The sequence below is a fragment of the Danio rerio genome, chromosome 10, assembly GCF_052040795.2.
Source record: "Danio rerio strain M-AB ecotype USA chromosome 10, GRCz13ab, whole genome shotgun sequence".
In the NCBI taxonomy this organism is placed as follows: domain Eukaryota; kingdom Metazoa; phylum Chordata; class Actinopteri; order Cypriniformes; family Danionidae; genus Danio; species Danio rerio.
In genome coordinates this window covers 8,098,420-8,116,456 of record NC_141030.1, presented here as the reverse complement: position 1 = coordinate 8,116,456, position 18,037 = coordinate 8,098,420, and the positions used below count along the sequence as shown (strand labels likewise).

The window sequence follows — 18,037 nt, the reverse complement described above, 5'->3', positions numbered from 1 at the left end:
TGCATCATAAGTAAATTAGCTACTTCAAAATAGCATCTTTATGCAACTCTTAGTCGCATAAATCTCAGCACGTACACAAGCAGGGGAGTTCTTGAGACTTGCCTAAGCTCAAACTCCCCACGCCCTTCAAAATGGGAGGAAACCCTAAGCTCAAGGATATTCTGAGCTCAGGGCTCTGTCCCGAGACAGCATGCCAAATACGCTTTATCAATCATCAGCTAAGTGTCAACTCTTTAAATATATTTTACATTGCAGCCTTTTGCAGTTTAACAAATTACAACGTTTCATATTATGATTCGATTAATCACACAGCCCTAATACAAAATGTGTGAGACCACTGAAATGTTATTAAAATAATCATAAAAGTGAACTGTTATTTAAGCCTTGTAGTCTTTAATGGCTGAAATTGCAATGTTCTCTGAAAAGACGATTGAATTTAAGTTTAATCGCAAGGCTCAAACAATACTAAGTAAGAGTCGCAACATATAGTTGGGGATTATTCAGCAAACTTTAAAAGTGGAGAAAACTGAAAAGAAGTTTTCCACATTAGTCATTGTGAAGGAGAAATGTTCAGGGGAGGTAATCAGTGATCTGTTGTGTAGGACAGAAGACCAGAATCATGTGATTTGTACAGTAAACACCCTACTATGCACCGCTGAAAGTGGTTTATTGATTCAAACAAAGTGAATTTGTGTTATGTAAAAAGAGACATGTGCTGACAATGATAAATGAGACATTACAAGCCGCCTTACAAAAAGCAAAACCAGTGAATTGTTTATCCTTTATTTACCCAATGTTAAATTGATCAGTTATTCTGGTGTTCCCTAAGGTCAGCTGGTAAAACATTAAATACACAATCATATCGAGTTTAGTTGTAGATTTAGACCTTGTCAAATGTCATTACCACATGTCAGAGAATAAAGTCACCCTATTTTGGGGCTGAACCTTTAATTTTGTTTTGTTGAACACAAAATAATTATATAAAGAAGTCCTGGTAATTGACATTAGGAAATCAAATATGCAAGTCAATGGCTACCAATTTACTCAAAGCAACTCAACAAAAAAGACGGGAGGGAGTAAATGCATGACTTCTATTTTTTAGGTATTCATCGTTTATTGTCAATGTGTGATGCTAATTGCATGACTGATTGAACACCAGAAGCATTCAATGTTTTTTTTAGGACAATCTAAGGATGTGACTTACAATGCAGTCCTCTGCTCTATTTAAAAAAAATAAATAAAAAAAATAATAATAGTAAAATGTTTATTTAACTATCGTCTCAACCTCAATTCCTTGAGGGCCGTAGCTCTGCATACTTTAGCGTCAACCACCTCCAACTCACACCTGCCAAATAGATTTTAGCAGTCTTAACTGCCTTGATTAGTTGGATCAGCTGTGTTTGATTAGGGTTGGAGCGAAACTGCAGAGCTGCGGCCCTCCAGGAATTCAGTGTGAGACCCATGTTTTATTATATATTGACTTAACAGTAAATTGCAACGTCTGTGCAAACATTCCTATGATCAGATGCTTTCGTTACGCTGAGCAAAACAAAGTATCATCGGGTTATGTTTAGCACAAACATTAGTTCCCATGTTAAAAATATTTATTTTTCGATGTCATTCCTGCACCGCCATTGTAAATATACTCTTACAATATATATTATTTTGCTCTTAGTTATAAAAAATTAACATTATCACTGATCAAATATTTACGCTCTCCAAAACAATTATTCAAATTCAAGATAATATTGTAAATGATCTATGAATAGACCTTTCTTAAAAGCTTGCACAATGCTGATAAAAGTATCGCAAGATCAATGATGTTGCTCAAGAAACAGTATCGTGTTTTGTTAAAATAGCAACTGCCCCAGAATGTGAACATGTCTTTGTGCTAAGTGGTTTTATGTATTTTGTTTGCTAAAGATCTTATCGAAGCCTATGTCTTGTGACCCTTATTTTCAATCTGCAATAGCAGGGGGAAAAATAGTGGAGTTGGTTTAATGAGTCCATCAGCCTTTCAGAAATACTACATTAATAATGCAAAGATGCTGTTAGAACACACGCACACACACACACATGCTGGAAATACGCCTTCACCGTTCACTCTGTTTCTGGAAGAGAAAAAAGTTTCAATGCTCAAAACTCAATAATCAATACAGGGTTTGAATGTTGACCTCAAGCTCATATTTGCTATAGGGCACACTAAACATACATTAGTTATGATTCTGAGTGTTCTGTGTGGATGAGGTTTGCAATACTTGAATAAACTGAGTGTTATGACCCATTTCCACAATCTTGTTCAGTAAAGCACAATTCATAACACAACTAGACATTTACCTTTAGTAAGCACAGCCGAAACAGATTCATGCCCACACAGACTTCTGGCAGAAGGAAACTGCCTGTAGGGGGTGCATAATGTGTACAATTACATCAAATTATTATTATGAAATTATTACAGAAGCTAAAGATCACCACAGAGCTACATTTTATTTAAATTACAGTGACTTCAGTGCACTTACCCCACACTCGACAGCAGTCTGGAGGTCTCTGCAGCTGTATTTTGGTCCGAGACTACAGGGGTCAGCCGTAATCACAGACTCCTTATCATCAGAAGGGCACAAATTTGCACTCTAGAGGGTTCAGAAAGCAGAAAAACAATTCAATTTAATAGTGAATCTTTAAAACGTTACAATCTTGTATAATCACTTGATGCTAAAGAGAATCCTCATGTTCATTTATACGGACGGCAATCAGGGCCAAAAGTTTTTTATAGCAACATGTGGAACTTGGATCAATGCACAGTTTGACAGCATGTACAGCAGATGACTATTTCAAAAAACATTGAAGGTTTTTTTGTTTTCTGACAATTTTTTTTTTTAAGTTGACAATGTCTGATCTTTAAAAACGTCAATATTTATGAAGCTTAATTTAATAGTAAAGATAGTATGTCTCATTTTTGAATGAATCCATCCCAACTCACAATTACATCACATATGCGTAAATACAGCACTATCATTGGCTGTCATACTTGTTAAGGCTTTATCAAACTGTATGGTAACACAATCCATATTGTTTAAAGAATTTTAGCCTAAACGGCCTTCCATAATGGATGAAATGTCTTTGAAAACAAAAAGGTATTTTGATTTTTAATTAATTAAATAAATTGTTTTAAAAAATTACTGTAATGTATAAAATAAAAAAAGAAATTAGAGATGCATGTAAACTAAAAAAAAAAAAAAAAAAAGTAGTTTGTACCTTGCAAGTGTCAAGCGCCCCCTGCTGTTTGCTCAGAAACAGACTGAGTTGTTTTCCATTACGCTCAATGTAAGTCTCGCACTGAAGAAAAAAAAAAAAGATGCAGAAATGGCTAAAACTTGACAGATTTAGGAAACTGAAAGGTGAATAATTCAAAGGCACAAGCTGATGGCTCACCTTTGGCATGGCGTTGGGGTTCAACTGGCAGACACTGTCCAGGAAAGAAGCAGCTTGGTGCTCAGTGGCATTGGAGCCCAGATGCATTTGAGTAAGAACCGCCAATGTAAGGCAGGAATCACAGTTAGAAAGTGCAAGAGCTGCCATTTAAAACAGAGATATGGGGTTGAGGAAATCCAATAATTAAAACTGTTAGTTCACCCCCAAAAAATGAATATGATGCTATTAATTTCCTCCCTTGAAACCTTCATCTTTAATGCACAAATGATGATATTTTAGATGAAATCTGAGAGCTCCCGCATCCTCCCTAGACATCAAGGTTCCAAAATCAACCTCAAAACAGACCATATCTCATCAGTTGTTCAATGGGAATGTTATAAATGTACAAAAATATTTTTGTGTCCACATAAAACAAAACAATTGACTTAATTCAAGTATTTTCTCAATGTCAGTAGGGAGTTTATGAATGCTCTCCCTATACTGACACAGAAGAGATTAAACTGTTAAATGTAGTTTTTATGCATAGAAATGTATTCTTGTAGCTTAATAATATTTCAACTGAACTGAAGCCTCATGGTTTGTTTAAAGGATGCTTTTTGGTATTTCTTTGGATTTTGAACAAGTTGGAATTAAATCATATCTTAATTTGTATTTTAAATGACACGAGGATGCGACAGAGAGAAGTTAATAACAGAATAATTTTTTTTGATTCAACTAACACTTTAAAGTAGTATCAAATTGGGGGAAAAAATGTTTTTGTGAAATGATTCATCTCATTTAACGCCAAAGTCCGAACTCTTACTGTTGATCTGACGCTCAGATATTTCACATAGACGAAGCAGAGTGCAAATGAAGTTGGGAGAGGTGTTGTTCAGCAGCATGTCAACCAACATCTGGACGTATTTTCCAACCAACTTATTGCACTGTGGCTGAACCAGAGGAGGAAACTCCTTGCACAAACTCTCAAGCAGGACAGTTATGATGTTCTACAGGGGGATAAATAAAACAAGGATTGCACAATGGAATTTATTATGAACTCCAATTCAGCATGTGTCTTAATTATAGGAAAATAAATTCATATTTCTGAAGTTTGCATTCATCATTTATTAAGATTATTTGCTGCATTTGCCAGTGCAACGTGTATAATCAAGTACAATGTGTGGTGGAGTGTATCCCACAATGCAACGCTTTTGACTACCTTTTTGAACAATGAACAATGTCAAAAATCCAATGATTGCATTAACAACAATTTACTATGGTTCAAAAAATGTATTGATGCCTTTATAGTTAACAAAATTAGAATAATAATGAACTTTGATATATTATGCTTAGGTGAAAATACAATTTAATGTTTTTGGACACTTTGTTGCATGTTAATCATAATTAAATAAAAATGCATTACAGTTTACAGTTTTTATATGAAATGACTTTTATAGAGCTACTTTTTACCCAATTATAGGATCTATTTTATATGTAATTTCATAATTTCTTAAAATATGAAACATTATTTAAGAATGCACTGTCAATAATGGCTAATTTAATTGCAATAACAAGTTTCTGATGTTAAATTCCTATTTAATATATTTCAAATCTATTTTAGATTCTATTTACTATTTAAATGTAATAACAAATCTCAGCCATTAGAGTGTTTTATAAGTGTACTGCCTTAAGACAAGACATATATATATTCAGTTGAAGTCAGAATTATTAGCCTTCCTTTGAATTTCCTTTTCTTTTTTTTTCAAAATATTTCCAAATGATGTTTAACAGAGCAAAGTATTTTTCACAGTACGGCTGATAATACTTTTTCTCCTGGAGAAAGTCTTATTTGTTTTATTTCGCCTAAAATATATCAGTTTTATTTATTTAAACAATTTTAAGGTCAAACTTATAATCCCCTTTAAACTATATTTGTTGTCTGAAATTCTACAGAACAAACCATTGTTATACAATAACTTGCCTAATTCCACTAACCTGCCTAGTTAACCTAATTAACCTAGATAAACATTTAAAATGTCTCTTTAAGCTTTAAAGAAGTGTCTTAAAAACTACCTAGTAAAATATTATTTACTGTCATCATGGCAAATATAAAATAAATCAGTTATTAGAAAGGAGTCATTAAAACTATTATGATTAATGTGTTGAAAAAAATCTTCTCTTAACAGAAATTGGAGGGAAAAATAAACAGGGGGGGCTAATAATTCTGACTTCAATATATATATATATATATATATATATATATATATATATATATATATATATATATATATATATATATATATATATATATATATATACATACATATAAACAGCAGCCTACAATAAGCCTGTTGAATAAGATGTATATAACTTGTGTAATGTGATTGTGAATTTCACCTGAGTCCTCTCTTTGGGGAACAGAAAGCCAAGTGTGCTGACGATGTATGTGCAAACAGAGCACTGGACAGACGACTCCATCTGTGTTAGAGAGCAGGAAAACACCGCCAGTTGTATGGCAAGCCATTTAAACATTTAATTTAACATGCTAATGTCTAATAATTTTCTAATTTTTAGATAATTGTATTGACTTAAGTAATATTTTACATCAACTAATCTACTCTTTTTAGTACTGGGTTTAAGCCATTCGTGATAAAGTGGCAAATTATCCCAAATGGAGCTAGAAATATAGTGTTATATTGAAATATCATTGTTTCAGGCACTGCAAGCGAAAAATACCAGCCAGAATAGAGATAAGTTTTACAAGTATTCTTTGTTCTCCTGTAACAAATTTGTGCAACTATTATGTTTGTAAATTCAGATAATTTCAGTAATAATAACTATAATAATCCATTTTAATAATACAATTTTTTTGTTTAAATCTGTGCTTGGTTTTATGCATATAATAATCTATTAATATATAATATATATATAATCTCATAAATCATGACACAGTGCTTTCTAGTACCTGAAGAATAAGCACTAGTGTCTAAAAAAAGCACAATAATAAATAAACTGTAGTACTTAATAGAAAGGATACTAGTATCTAAAAGTAAGTACTAGCATTAACGTGGTGACTTTCGAACACAAAGTGTGAAACTATAATTGTTTTTGTGCTAATCTAAATGTATGCATTGTTTAAAGTTGATTAAATGAGCTTTTGGTGACATGGTGGCTTAGTGGTTTGCACTGTCGCCTCACTGCAAGAAGGTTGCTGGTTCAAGTCCCAGCTGGGTCAGTTGGCAGTTCTATGTGGAGTTTGCAAGTTCTCACCATGTTAGTGTGAGTTTCCTCTGGTTGCTCCGGTAACCCCCACAGTTCAAAGACATGTGCTATAGGTGAATTGAATAAACTGAATTGACCATAGTGTATGTGTGTAAATGAGTTTGTATGGATGTTTCCCAGTGCTGGGTTGTGGCTGGAAGAGCATCTGTTGTGTAAAACATATGCTGGATAAGTTGGTGGTTCATTCCGCTGTGGCGACCCCTGATGAATAAAGGGACTAAGCCGAAGGAAATGAATGAACGAATAAATGAGCTTCATGGATAAAAAACTTTAGGAGGACTATATGCAGCGGAAATCTGCAATCTGGGGGTTCAAACAAACCTACATGTTGAGAAAATTCTATGGATCAAAATCAATGCCAAAAGTATTGAAATAAAAAGCTTGTCAAATAATACTAACTGGAAAAATTATGTATGATGCATTGGAATTAACAAGTGATTGCATTTTAATGACATCGGGTTTTTCCCGAAACGTAACATAGCTGTTTATTTAAGCTGTGAATATTTCAACTAACAATATTTCACACACATTTCATACTTAAATTCAATACTTCATAATTCACCTTCCAGAATTCACCTCTATGAATCTTCTATGAACTTATATTCACTATTATGTATATTATTCAAAAGGCAATTCAATAAATTATATTTTTCAGTTGCTGTTATTCGACAAGCTTTTTATTTGAATACTTTTGGCATTGATTTTGTTCCATACAATTCCTTTTAAAGTTTTCCAAATTAAGTTCTTTGGGGTGTAAATTACTAAGCAAAAAATTATTTAGATATGTTTATGGTAGAAAATTTACAAAATCTCTTTGTGGAACAATTTTTTTGTCTATAGACCATTTCAACGTGGCGATGTCATTGGCCCATGAACGTTTCCTGCTTGTTATTAAACTATTTCATAATGTAACAAGAGCCAAATCAATCATAACCTAATGTTAAACAACTATCACAACATTATTTATCAATATGTGGCTCTTTTTGGATTCTGGGAAGCTGTAGAACTTAAAACTCTAAAACAGGAAATACGTTGGGACGATTGTTTTTGTTTACATCTCTCAAAATGGTCAATACAATGACAAAAATATGCTAGTGCAGCATCAGTTTTGTGTTCAAGGGTCATAAATGTTAAAACGGCTTGCCATATCAGTAGCACAAACAAAACAGACAAAAACAACACATAAACTACTTCCTGTAAATGTTACCTGCATAGGTGGCATTGTTCCAGTCTTCGACATGTGATTAAGCAGCAGGTCTTTAATCTTGCCACTATCACGGCCACCACACAGTCCAAGATAAGTACAGATTTCAGAGGGATTCTACGGTGAGAGATTGATGAGAAATGCTTCAGATTTAATAATGCATCAATAGTTGTATGTTAGCGTTCAAACCCATATGCAGTTACTGCAGCACTTAAACTAAACAATATTATATATATGTGTGTGTGTGTGTGTGTGTGTGTGTGTGTGTGTGTGTGTGTGTGTGTGTGTGTGTGTGTGTGTGTGTGTGTGTGTGTGTGTGTATATATATATATATATATATATATATATATATATATATGTGTGTGTGTGTGTGTGTGTGTGTGTGTGTGTGTGTGTGTGTGTGTGTGTATATATATATATATATATATATATATATATATATATATATATATATATATATATATATATATATATATATATATATATATATATATAAAATGCATGGTCTAGTTTAAATATATGTTTGCAAACTTTTTACCATGAAGTTGGTGATGAAGGTCATGGCCAGAGGAAGAAGCTTGTCCACTTGATTGTGGCAGATTGGAGCAAATTTGGGAGGCAAACTATCACACGCTTGTTCAAAGGTAGCAATTAATCTGGCCTATTAAATAAGGGGAAATAATACGTTGAAGCTATGATAAAAATACAAATACCAAGACAAGTCAAGCAGTACAATCAATGATTACTTCTGTTCCCCAAATGAAAAAAAGGTTAGTTCTGAGAAAAGCTTTTGTATCATTTGTTTACAGATGCCATTTGGTTTGATGTCTAAAGTAATGCCTATTTGGTCCATTTTAAAATGAAATTTCTAAAATGAGGGCGCAAGACCATTTGCATGCCAACATGATTTGGTGAGCAGAAAATACAAAACAAAAAATTTATAAGAATTTAAAACAATATAACTTTTTGGCAAATATAGGTTAATTGATGTTTTTTTTTTTCATATAATTTGAAAAAAATATAATATATATATTCATATAGTTTGGGCATTTTCATATAATTTGCTTATGGCAAACTGATGGTAAGCTTTAGAGGTAGGGCAGCTGATTCAAATGTGATCACTCACTCGATTAAATGGGCATTATCAATGGTTATCAGATGCTAGGTATGTGTCATTACTAGGGGCCTTCTGCTCCTACTATTAGGCTCAGAAGGCTGTTATCATCCATCCACATGGTTAATCAGATTTAGATCACATATGGCTGTGACCAGAAGTTAACAGAAATTATTTATATCATTTATAAAATTTTCCTTTAATTGGATTTTTTTACATTCAAAATGAATGAATGAATGTATTTTATTAGTCTCACTACCCCAACACCTCAACCAACCGTCACAGTAATGTAAAAACAGATCTGGATCTGGAGTATTTGCTATTAGTATATTTGATTAATCATTTAGATAGATGATAACAGCCTTCTGAGCCTACCCTACTAGCCCATATCTATCAGCTGATAACGTCTGATACGCTCATTCAATCGAGTGATAACATTCGAAGTCGGTGCGCTGGTATTTACAAATTTTTTTTCTCAAAATTGTACACTCTTAAATGGTCTGTAAAATACATTTTAATGTACTGTTTTTAATCACTGATTAAAGTGATTAGTTGACCCAAAATGTGAGTAATCAGTTGTTTTTTAAAGTGATTATCTGACTTCACTTTAAAAAAAGTGAGTAAACATGTTGCCTTAAAAACTATTTAGTAAATGAATATTGTGCATAATTATAAAAATCAAGTCAACTTAAAAACTGGTTAACTCTCTTTTCAAGTCAAGTCAAATTGTCGCTTTAAAGGTAGCAGGTTTACTCACTTTGGCTCAAGTACAGTAACCAGTTGCTTTTTAGAACATTGGCATATTTTCAATTAAAATATGTTGAATTATATTATATTATATTTTTAATTAATTCATTTTCTTGTCGGCTTAGTCCCTTTATAAATCCGGGGTCGCCACAGCGGAATGAACCGGCAACTTATCCAGCAAGTTTTACCGCAGCGGATGCCCTTTTAGCTGCAACCCATCTCAGGGAAACATCCACACACACATTCACACACACACACACTCATACACTACAAACAATTTAGCCTGCCCAATTCACCTGTACCGCATGTCTGTGGGGGGAAACCGGAACACCAGGAGGAAACCCACGCGAATGCAGGGAGAACATGCAAACTCCACACAGACACGCCAACTGAGCTAAAGCTCAAACCAGCGACCCAGCGACCTTCTTTCTGTGACACGACAGCACTACCTACTGCGCCACTGCTTTATATATTATATTATATTATTTTATATTATATTATATTATATTGTATTATATTATATTATATTATATTATATTATATTATATTATATTATATTATATTATATTATATTATATTATATTATAATTTATATAAAATATTATATATTGAATAGTGTTGTGCTCTAAATTTAAAGTAGATTTTTTATTTAAATAAACTAACTGTCTAGACTCTACTAATTTTTGTATAATTTTTTTAATTTCATATTAATAAAAGTCATACGACCAAATTAAATTGACAAAATAAAGTCAAACAAGTTTTTAAAGACTTTATAGCCAAATTAAATAGTAAGTAACAACTACCATAAAAATGACATAGTTTTAGAATAGTTTCAGCCGCTTCGGTTTTATTGTTACAAATCAAAGTTAGGTGAAATATGAACAAACCCATGTGAACAATAATGTGTGTTTTTTTTAACACTAAAGTAACTGCATGTATTTCATCAATATTTAGCATCACTTAAAGATTATAAAAGCCTCATCCTCTTTTTTTAACTATTATTATTTATACACTAGGTAATTTAAACCTATATTTTGATTTCAGTTTGCTATACAATTTAGTTAAAAAATAATATATTTAATATTTTACCTAATTAAAAATATTTTACATAAATTTGGGTTAAAATAGCATTTTTTATAGCGTATGCAGACATTAATTGTGTTAATTAAAAAAATCCCACTTGTTCCTATTGAGCTTAAAACAGGATGGATTAATTGGATAAAAGTTCAGGTTTATTCATTCTAGCTGTAAACAAAGCTCATTTTATATATAAGACGGATGTATTAGTATCAATACCAGTCATTTTGAAAGAGGATATCTGAGCAAGACGATGGTAAAATTGTCAGGTGAGAAACCCACACACCGAACTCACCACGTTTGTGTGACAGAAGTAAAAAAAGTGGCACTATGAAAAGATTCAAAGCAACCCATTTCTGCTTTTCAGAACAAGTTCCTCATTTATTTGAAATCTACTTTAAAACATGCTGAAAATAAATCATGCAAATCTGAGAGATAAAAGTATCTGCAATCATTTCAAGACTTCCTCTTTTTCCAAAAGCTTTAAATGTTGATTTTAATTTTTTTTTTCGTGTTAGAAAGCAACGCTCTCACCTTATTCTGTTTCTCCTAGATGAAGGTACACTGTAAAAAATGTTACTTAGATCTAACTTATAAAAAGTGAGGCAAGTGGTTGCATCGGACGTTTTAGGTTGATTCAACTTCCAGCCTTTTTTAAGTATTTTAAACACTAAAACATTGCTTAAAACAAATGCAATAAAATTAAGTTGAGCCAACTAATATTTCTAAAATTACTCAAATCAGATAAACTTACTTTTTTTGTTAAACTTAACTTACTTATACATTGCTATATGTTGACTGTACTCATTTTAATTAAGTATTATGAACTTAATGATCTAAATAAAATTAACCATGCATATGTCATTTAAAACTAATTTAATTGACTTCTGGCTGTAACCTCAGAAAATAAATCTTCGTTTCTATATTGTAAGCACAATATACACTAGTAAAAACAGATAAACAGACTTTCCTGTCAATAACAATTAAATAAGAATGGGAAGATGGATTAAAGACCATAACATGTATTCAATATCAATCGATGTTCCTTTTAATAGTGACTACAAAATAGGCCATTAATGTGGCTACACATACACAATACATAAATAAAAACATTAATAATACCAGATCCTATTGAGAAATCATCCAAGGCAACTCAGTGAGGAGATTTGCATATTTTGATAAAGATTTAGGATGCATAATGTCCAGTCCCACAAAGAGTCTCTAATATATCTCAAATGTATACAGTTTTGATGGATACTTGAAGTCGAGGACATCGGTAAGTCCAAACAGGAGCCATCATGCATTTGACAGGTTTGGCAAACCTCTGACAGTCCTATGATAATCCAAACTGTGTTGGGCTGATGGCAAATTTTTCCCGTGGGCAGCCGCATGCACCTCTGATTCCTCACAACTCTATTGGTAGAGACAAAAAGAAACAGGAGTTCAGGTGGTTGCTACCAAACAACATTAAATAGCTAAATACTGAATAGGAAATAACTACAAGTGAAGTTACAAAAGTCCAGTGAGAATGATGCATGGATGAAACACCTTAGTTTATCAGTTAAAAATTACCTTAGTTAAAATTACCTAACTTCTATTTAAAAAATAAAAAAAGGTTATAGAGGTTGTGTAATTACATTATTCCAGGTGTTTTTAGTTATCAAATTTTAAAGAAAACTGTGATTTTACTCAGTGTAACAGTGCATGTCATTGTGTTTTCCTGTCAATCAAAGAATTGTTAAAATTTAGGTATTACATTTTTTGTTTATTTTGGCAACTTATAAAGCATAAGAATGTGTATTTAATTTAGATATTAAAACTGTTTGAAAATGGCTATATGAAAATTATAGAATACAAGTTCTATAATTTAAATGTCATCTTCATTTTGCACCAAACTTTGCACGTCATAATACAAATTTTATTAAATAAATAAATAAATAAATACATTGCCATTTTACACATTACATTAAGGTTTACATTAAATTTTTGCTAAAGCTACATTTAATTGACTTTTTCTTCAAATTTAATGTCACTGGCAAATGACAGTTCAGTGATTCAGTGTTATCAGTTAGCTTTATTGAAAGACTGACAGATAATAAGAAACTGCATTAGCATATTTTTATACTGTTTTTACTGTTGCACACATAAAAAAAATCTTCAGATATCAAATGTAAGTTAATTCTATGGAGCCCACTATTGTTTGCAATTTTACCAATGTTTTACTTGCCTGCAAATAATTATAGCTGTAGTTGTATCTAATGTTTTTCTTACCTGGATGTGAAGTTTGAAGATCCACAGGTAACAAAATCACTTTAGTATCTAAAGACCAAGAACATGCATTTTAGAATGAGGTGCATACAATTTAAATGGTTCAGTAAACATCAGTAGTAAATGTAATTTAAGTTAAAATAAATTGTAAATCTGTAATTTATTCACTATGCAGCATTAAAAAACTTATGGACTAAATCTCTAAAACACAAACTTTAAGTTATACTTTCTCTTACGTTAAACACAAACTACTTAACTGCTGCATACGTTTCTGCATTTAATATCCATCCTTAATGTGCTGCTATAACTTAGGTGAGCTAACTTTAGCTAAGTTAGCGCTAGCAAACGTAACCCCCACACCCCGACCGCCCACCAGTGACCTTGTTAATCGGTTCTGCAACGTTAGTTATACCTACTAAGTGTTTTAAAACTACTTTCACTATTTTTATTCAATAATATCACTTTTAATCGTTAGCATAAACTAGCGTTGGTTAGCGTTAGCCAACTTAGCTTTCCATGTGAGAGCAGTCTAACTGTTAACATACCTGAGGCTACAGTACAATTTACAAAGCTAAAACCTCACCTGCCTAGCGAAGACAGCAGTTTTGCATGACTTTACAATTATCATTCGGCTAAATTTGCAACTTACCGTGTTAATCAGATCCGCTGCTGGGAGCAGTTAATGTCGACCATTGCAGAAGCTGCGTCTGCCTGCTAAATCCCGGGCAATGAAAAAGGAGTCACGCCAAACTATTAAAATCACGTTTTATGAACACCTGCCCACATCGACAGCTGCTCTAATAAATTGTCTGTGTCAACTCACTTTTATAACATTTATTCTACACAATAACCACGTACAAAAATCTAATCAAATAAACTGCATTAGTTTTATTCAAAATATACAGTTATATAAAAACTGATATATTTTAAGTAAAGAGGAAGCAAATTTAATTTTTTTGGTATAAAACAAATAAAATTAACTAGATTGCAATTATTTAAAGTAGAAAGAACCAACTTTGTGAGTGTAGCACTTTTTACAGTGTAAAACACTGAGACATCAGTCAACAGACCATGTACTAAATTCATTATAACATCTGTCTGGCTATATATGTACTGTTAATGGTTTTAGTAAATTAAACAGTATTTACTGTAAATATAATATGATCTGTATTTTACTATAGGGCAGCTATACTGAATGTTACTGTATTTGGAAAATATGTGTTACTGTTTTATGAAAATAACTACATTTCACAGTAAAGAAATACAATACTGTAAATTGAGTATGATAAATGGTGCTGTAAATGTTAATACAGTTTTCTTGCTGATTTACAGTAAGTTACTGGGAAACTGCCTGTAAGTTACTGTGGATTCTACAGGAAATTCTTAACAGTGTGTGTACACTATTAAGGTGGTTTCAACATGCGTAAAAATTATACTTAAAGGCCATATAATAGGTGGTTGGTAAAATATTAAATACATTATGCCTATGGAGAGTTCTCACAAACCACATTTACAAGTGTGTGTGTGCCTGATCATACCTGGAAATCAAGATTGGAAACAAGGTCTTTCAGGAGCTCAAAAATCTGAGTGCAGTCCAGACACATGTCACCTGTCTGAAGCATAAAACATATTAACAGTTTTACAGTTCACAGCACAAGACCTACAGTTCACTGCCATATATGATTTAAGTTTAACCTTATCAGATACTTCATCTTAAGGGTGCAGAAATGGAGAAGTGAGACTTAAGCGGTCTCCTAAATGTTTGTGGATGGTGTATTTCAGGTGATGTGTGAAGGAGTTTAAGGATATGAAAACGACAACTTCTATTTTCTCTTATCAGTTCCAGGCATCTGTATTATAAATTAACATAAACATGCACGAAACATTTAACAAAATGATTTTATTGACTTTTTAGCAGTTTGAAATGATTTAGTTTGTTTGTGTAAACTTAAACACAAAAGCAAGTGTATTTTCAGTGATAATATAGACTTATTTCTATATAGTTGAAGGCAAATTTATTAGCTCTCCGGTGAAATTTTAATTCTGTTTCAAATAAGAGCAGAGCAAGATATTTCATTTCTTTCTTTCTGGCTTAGTCCCTTTATTCATCAGGGGTTGCCACAGCAGAATGAACCGCCAATTTATCCACCATGTGTTTTATGCAGCAGATGCCCTTCCAGCCACAACCCAGCACTGGAAAACACCAAAGCAAGGTATTATCTATAGCAATATATATTTTTTTCTTTTGGAGAAAGTCTTTTCTCCTTTGGTTTGACTTAAATAAAGGCAGTTAAATTTTTTTTTATAATATTACCTGTTTGTTCAATTTTTCAAACTACTAAAGATGTCAATAAAAATTGGCTAAACACAAAAAAATTCTGGGTTTCACACAATTCATTCCTGTTGTCCCAACACAATTGATTAAATTAACTCAACAAAATAAAGTGGATTAAACATTAAAAAATTAAGTTGTGCCCTCCAAAAAAACTCAAAACTATTTTAAATAAGTATTTGAAGTAGCAAAAATTATTTTTTAAGTGAACTGTAGCTTTCAAATGTTACCATCAGAAGTTGATGTAGCAGAAATCAAGGTGCCACAATGCAATCCAAACAAACACTGTCTGAATCACTCATGAACGTTCAGCCAGTGGTGAAATGCAGACAGCCAGGCTTGAGTCACCTTTTGTTTAATTTATGTATGCACTAAAAACATAACAAAAACAAAATGCCAAGCATATAGCATTCCTCAACTCACCACAGTGTCGTCTACACCCTTCAGGACATTCTTCAAGCCTGCCGCATCAACAGACCTTGTTTGGACTGTCATAAAAAATAAAAACACTTTTTCAGAAGCCTACAATGAACTTTCATTCCAGATGTTTTCCTTCTACAAAATATGTTTACAAAGAAAAGTAAAATATATCAAACACCAATTACGGGCAACCCAATCTCCCAACGTCATTCAGTGTCAGAGATAAACGTCAAATGGAAACAATATATGTATTCTGACCTGGAATTATTAAAATAAATATAAATCTTTCAGAAATGTTATGATTATGATAATGTATTACTATAATAATGTAATCATTCAGATTTAAATGCTTTCATTTTTTCTTGATCTACTATTAAATTAGGTTAATCAAAATCAATCAAACTTCAGTTTATAACAATAAAATTCCTTACACTTTCCTTACACTACTATTTCCTTGCACTACTACTTCATCCATATTTGTAATTCAGTACCACCAAACAATCATTCTAGTTAAAAAAAAACTCCACTATAAATGAGTGTGCAGATTTACACAGAATACATCGATATCATCTTAACATTTGATTTACCTGAACCCAGAAAACCCAGCAGGGCGGTGAGGAAGAGCAGCTCTAGTTTGAAGGCGGTCATGTTTTCAGTTGCTTCAAGTAAAAGAACTAATGTAAAAATCGCACATTTGGCCCTGTATATAGTGACAGGAAGGTTCAGCTCAAAGAGGAACTACCCTTTATATCTGACGCCCTGAGAGCTCCAGCCAGATGCGATAACACAGACGCTTCACTGTGCCCATGAGAAGGCAAATAATGTTGCTTCATCACATTATTTGACATATAGAGGCAGGTAAAACCAATATTTGTCATTTTCATGACCATTCATTGTAAAACACCTGCTGAATGGGGAACATTTTTTTCATTTCTTAAACTGACGGAAGGACCTGAAACATATCTAAAGACCTGGAAATGTGATCATTTGACTTAACACGCAAAACACCTTTGCAAATACATAGCAACACACTAAACACTGTTCAGAAACTATGGAAATGACCTGGCAACTACACACATATTTTGTGCATACACAAACAAACACACACACACACACACGCACACACACTTACACTAGTACAGCTATGTTTATGAGAACTTCCCATAGATGTACCAATTTTTATGCTTTACATATTATACATATTATTCTAACCCTCTGCTAAAATCAACTTTTTTATGCCCCAGCTAGCAAGCATATTAGGCTTCTGGCCTGCTTTGGAAAAAAACTTCTAAAAAAGTTTAATGAGATCGAATGCATGCGGTCCAAAAGTGATGCCTTGCACATAGAGATTTACAGCCACATGCAATGGACAACATAAAGAGAAATATTGCCTGTGGTGAACTTAAAACCGTGAAATATGCAAGAAGAAAGGCAAACTTCTGGTCAACTTTTCAAATAGTGACAACTTTAATGGATGGGCCAACTGGTTGAGTACTGGCCAACTGAGCCACATACCGACATCGTCACCTTAAAGGGCACCTATGGTAAAAAATTTACTTTTCAAGCTGTTTAGAGAGATATGTGTGAGTATAGTGGATAGACCATCATATTGGGGTGATGTAAACACACCCAGTCCTTTATTTTCAATTTAACAACATAAAAACGGTGGACCAATTGGAACGGTTTTCAGAGTGACCGCAACTTGACGTAGGAGTGCGGTCCCCCCGCCCACCAATGTGGATTGACAGGCGCATCATCATATCCGACGATTCAGGACACTTCATGTTCCGAGAGTGTCTGGTGTGCCGTGTCGCGGCGCATCCAGTGCCTCAGTCAAAGTTAATTCAGTGTGCATGGTTATTAGTCTTGGTGTACAAGCTTGGCACTTTAAACTAGCACACAGTTGTCTGTAAAACTACAGAAAGACACAGATGATTTTGTACTCTCTGCTTGGTCTGTGTCCGAGTCTTACATGTATGGCTGAATGCTGATCTGCTCTGTGTTGCAAACTCTGTGAATCAACAAGCCCCTAAAACAGCAAACTGTGTAAACCCCCACAACATGACACTTTTGAACACATTATAATAAAAAAACATCTGAACTGTGTTTTGAACTGAACCTAAACTGGCACACTCAGAAGAACCATAATACTAATATTAAATCATAAAAAAGGGGTAAACTC

General features: G+C 32.9%; 1 protein-coding gene across 3 annotated transcripts; it reads right to left on the bottom strand.

Annotated features, from left to right (window-relative positions):
• Positions 1 to 650: 650 nt before the first annotated feature.
• On the bottom strand, positions 651 to 16,629 carry sftpba (surfactant protein Ba). Of its 3 annotated transcripts, none has more exons than XR_015500556.1 (13): positions 16,443 to 16,629; positions 15,859 to 15,923; positions 14,642 to 14,716; positions 8,436 to 8,558; positions 7,901 to 8,014; positions 5,809 to 5,889; positions 4,235 to 4,418; positions 3,433 to 3,572; positions 3,256 to 3,336; positions 2,520 to 2,630; positions 2,338 to 2,399; positions 1,460 to 2,111; positions 768 to 1,293 (listed from the first exon to the last, which is right to left on the bottom strand). XR_015500556.1 is itself a non-coding variant. In XM_087269797.1 (13 exons), exons 1-12 carry the CDS (start codon positions 16,501 to 16,503, stop codon positions 2,364 to 2,366), a joined length of 1,086 nt encoding a protein of 361 aa, XP_087125923.1. In that variant the 5' UTR covers positions 16,504 to 16,600; the 3' UTR covers positions 768 to 2,111; positions 2,338 to 2,363.
• Between the last annotated feature and the right edge of the window lie 1,408 nt (positions 16,630 to 18,037).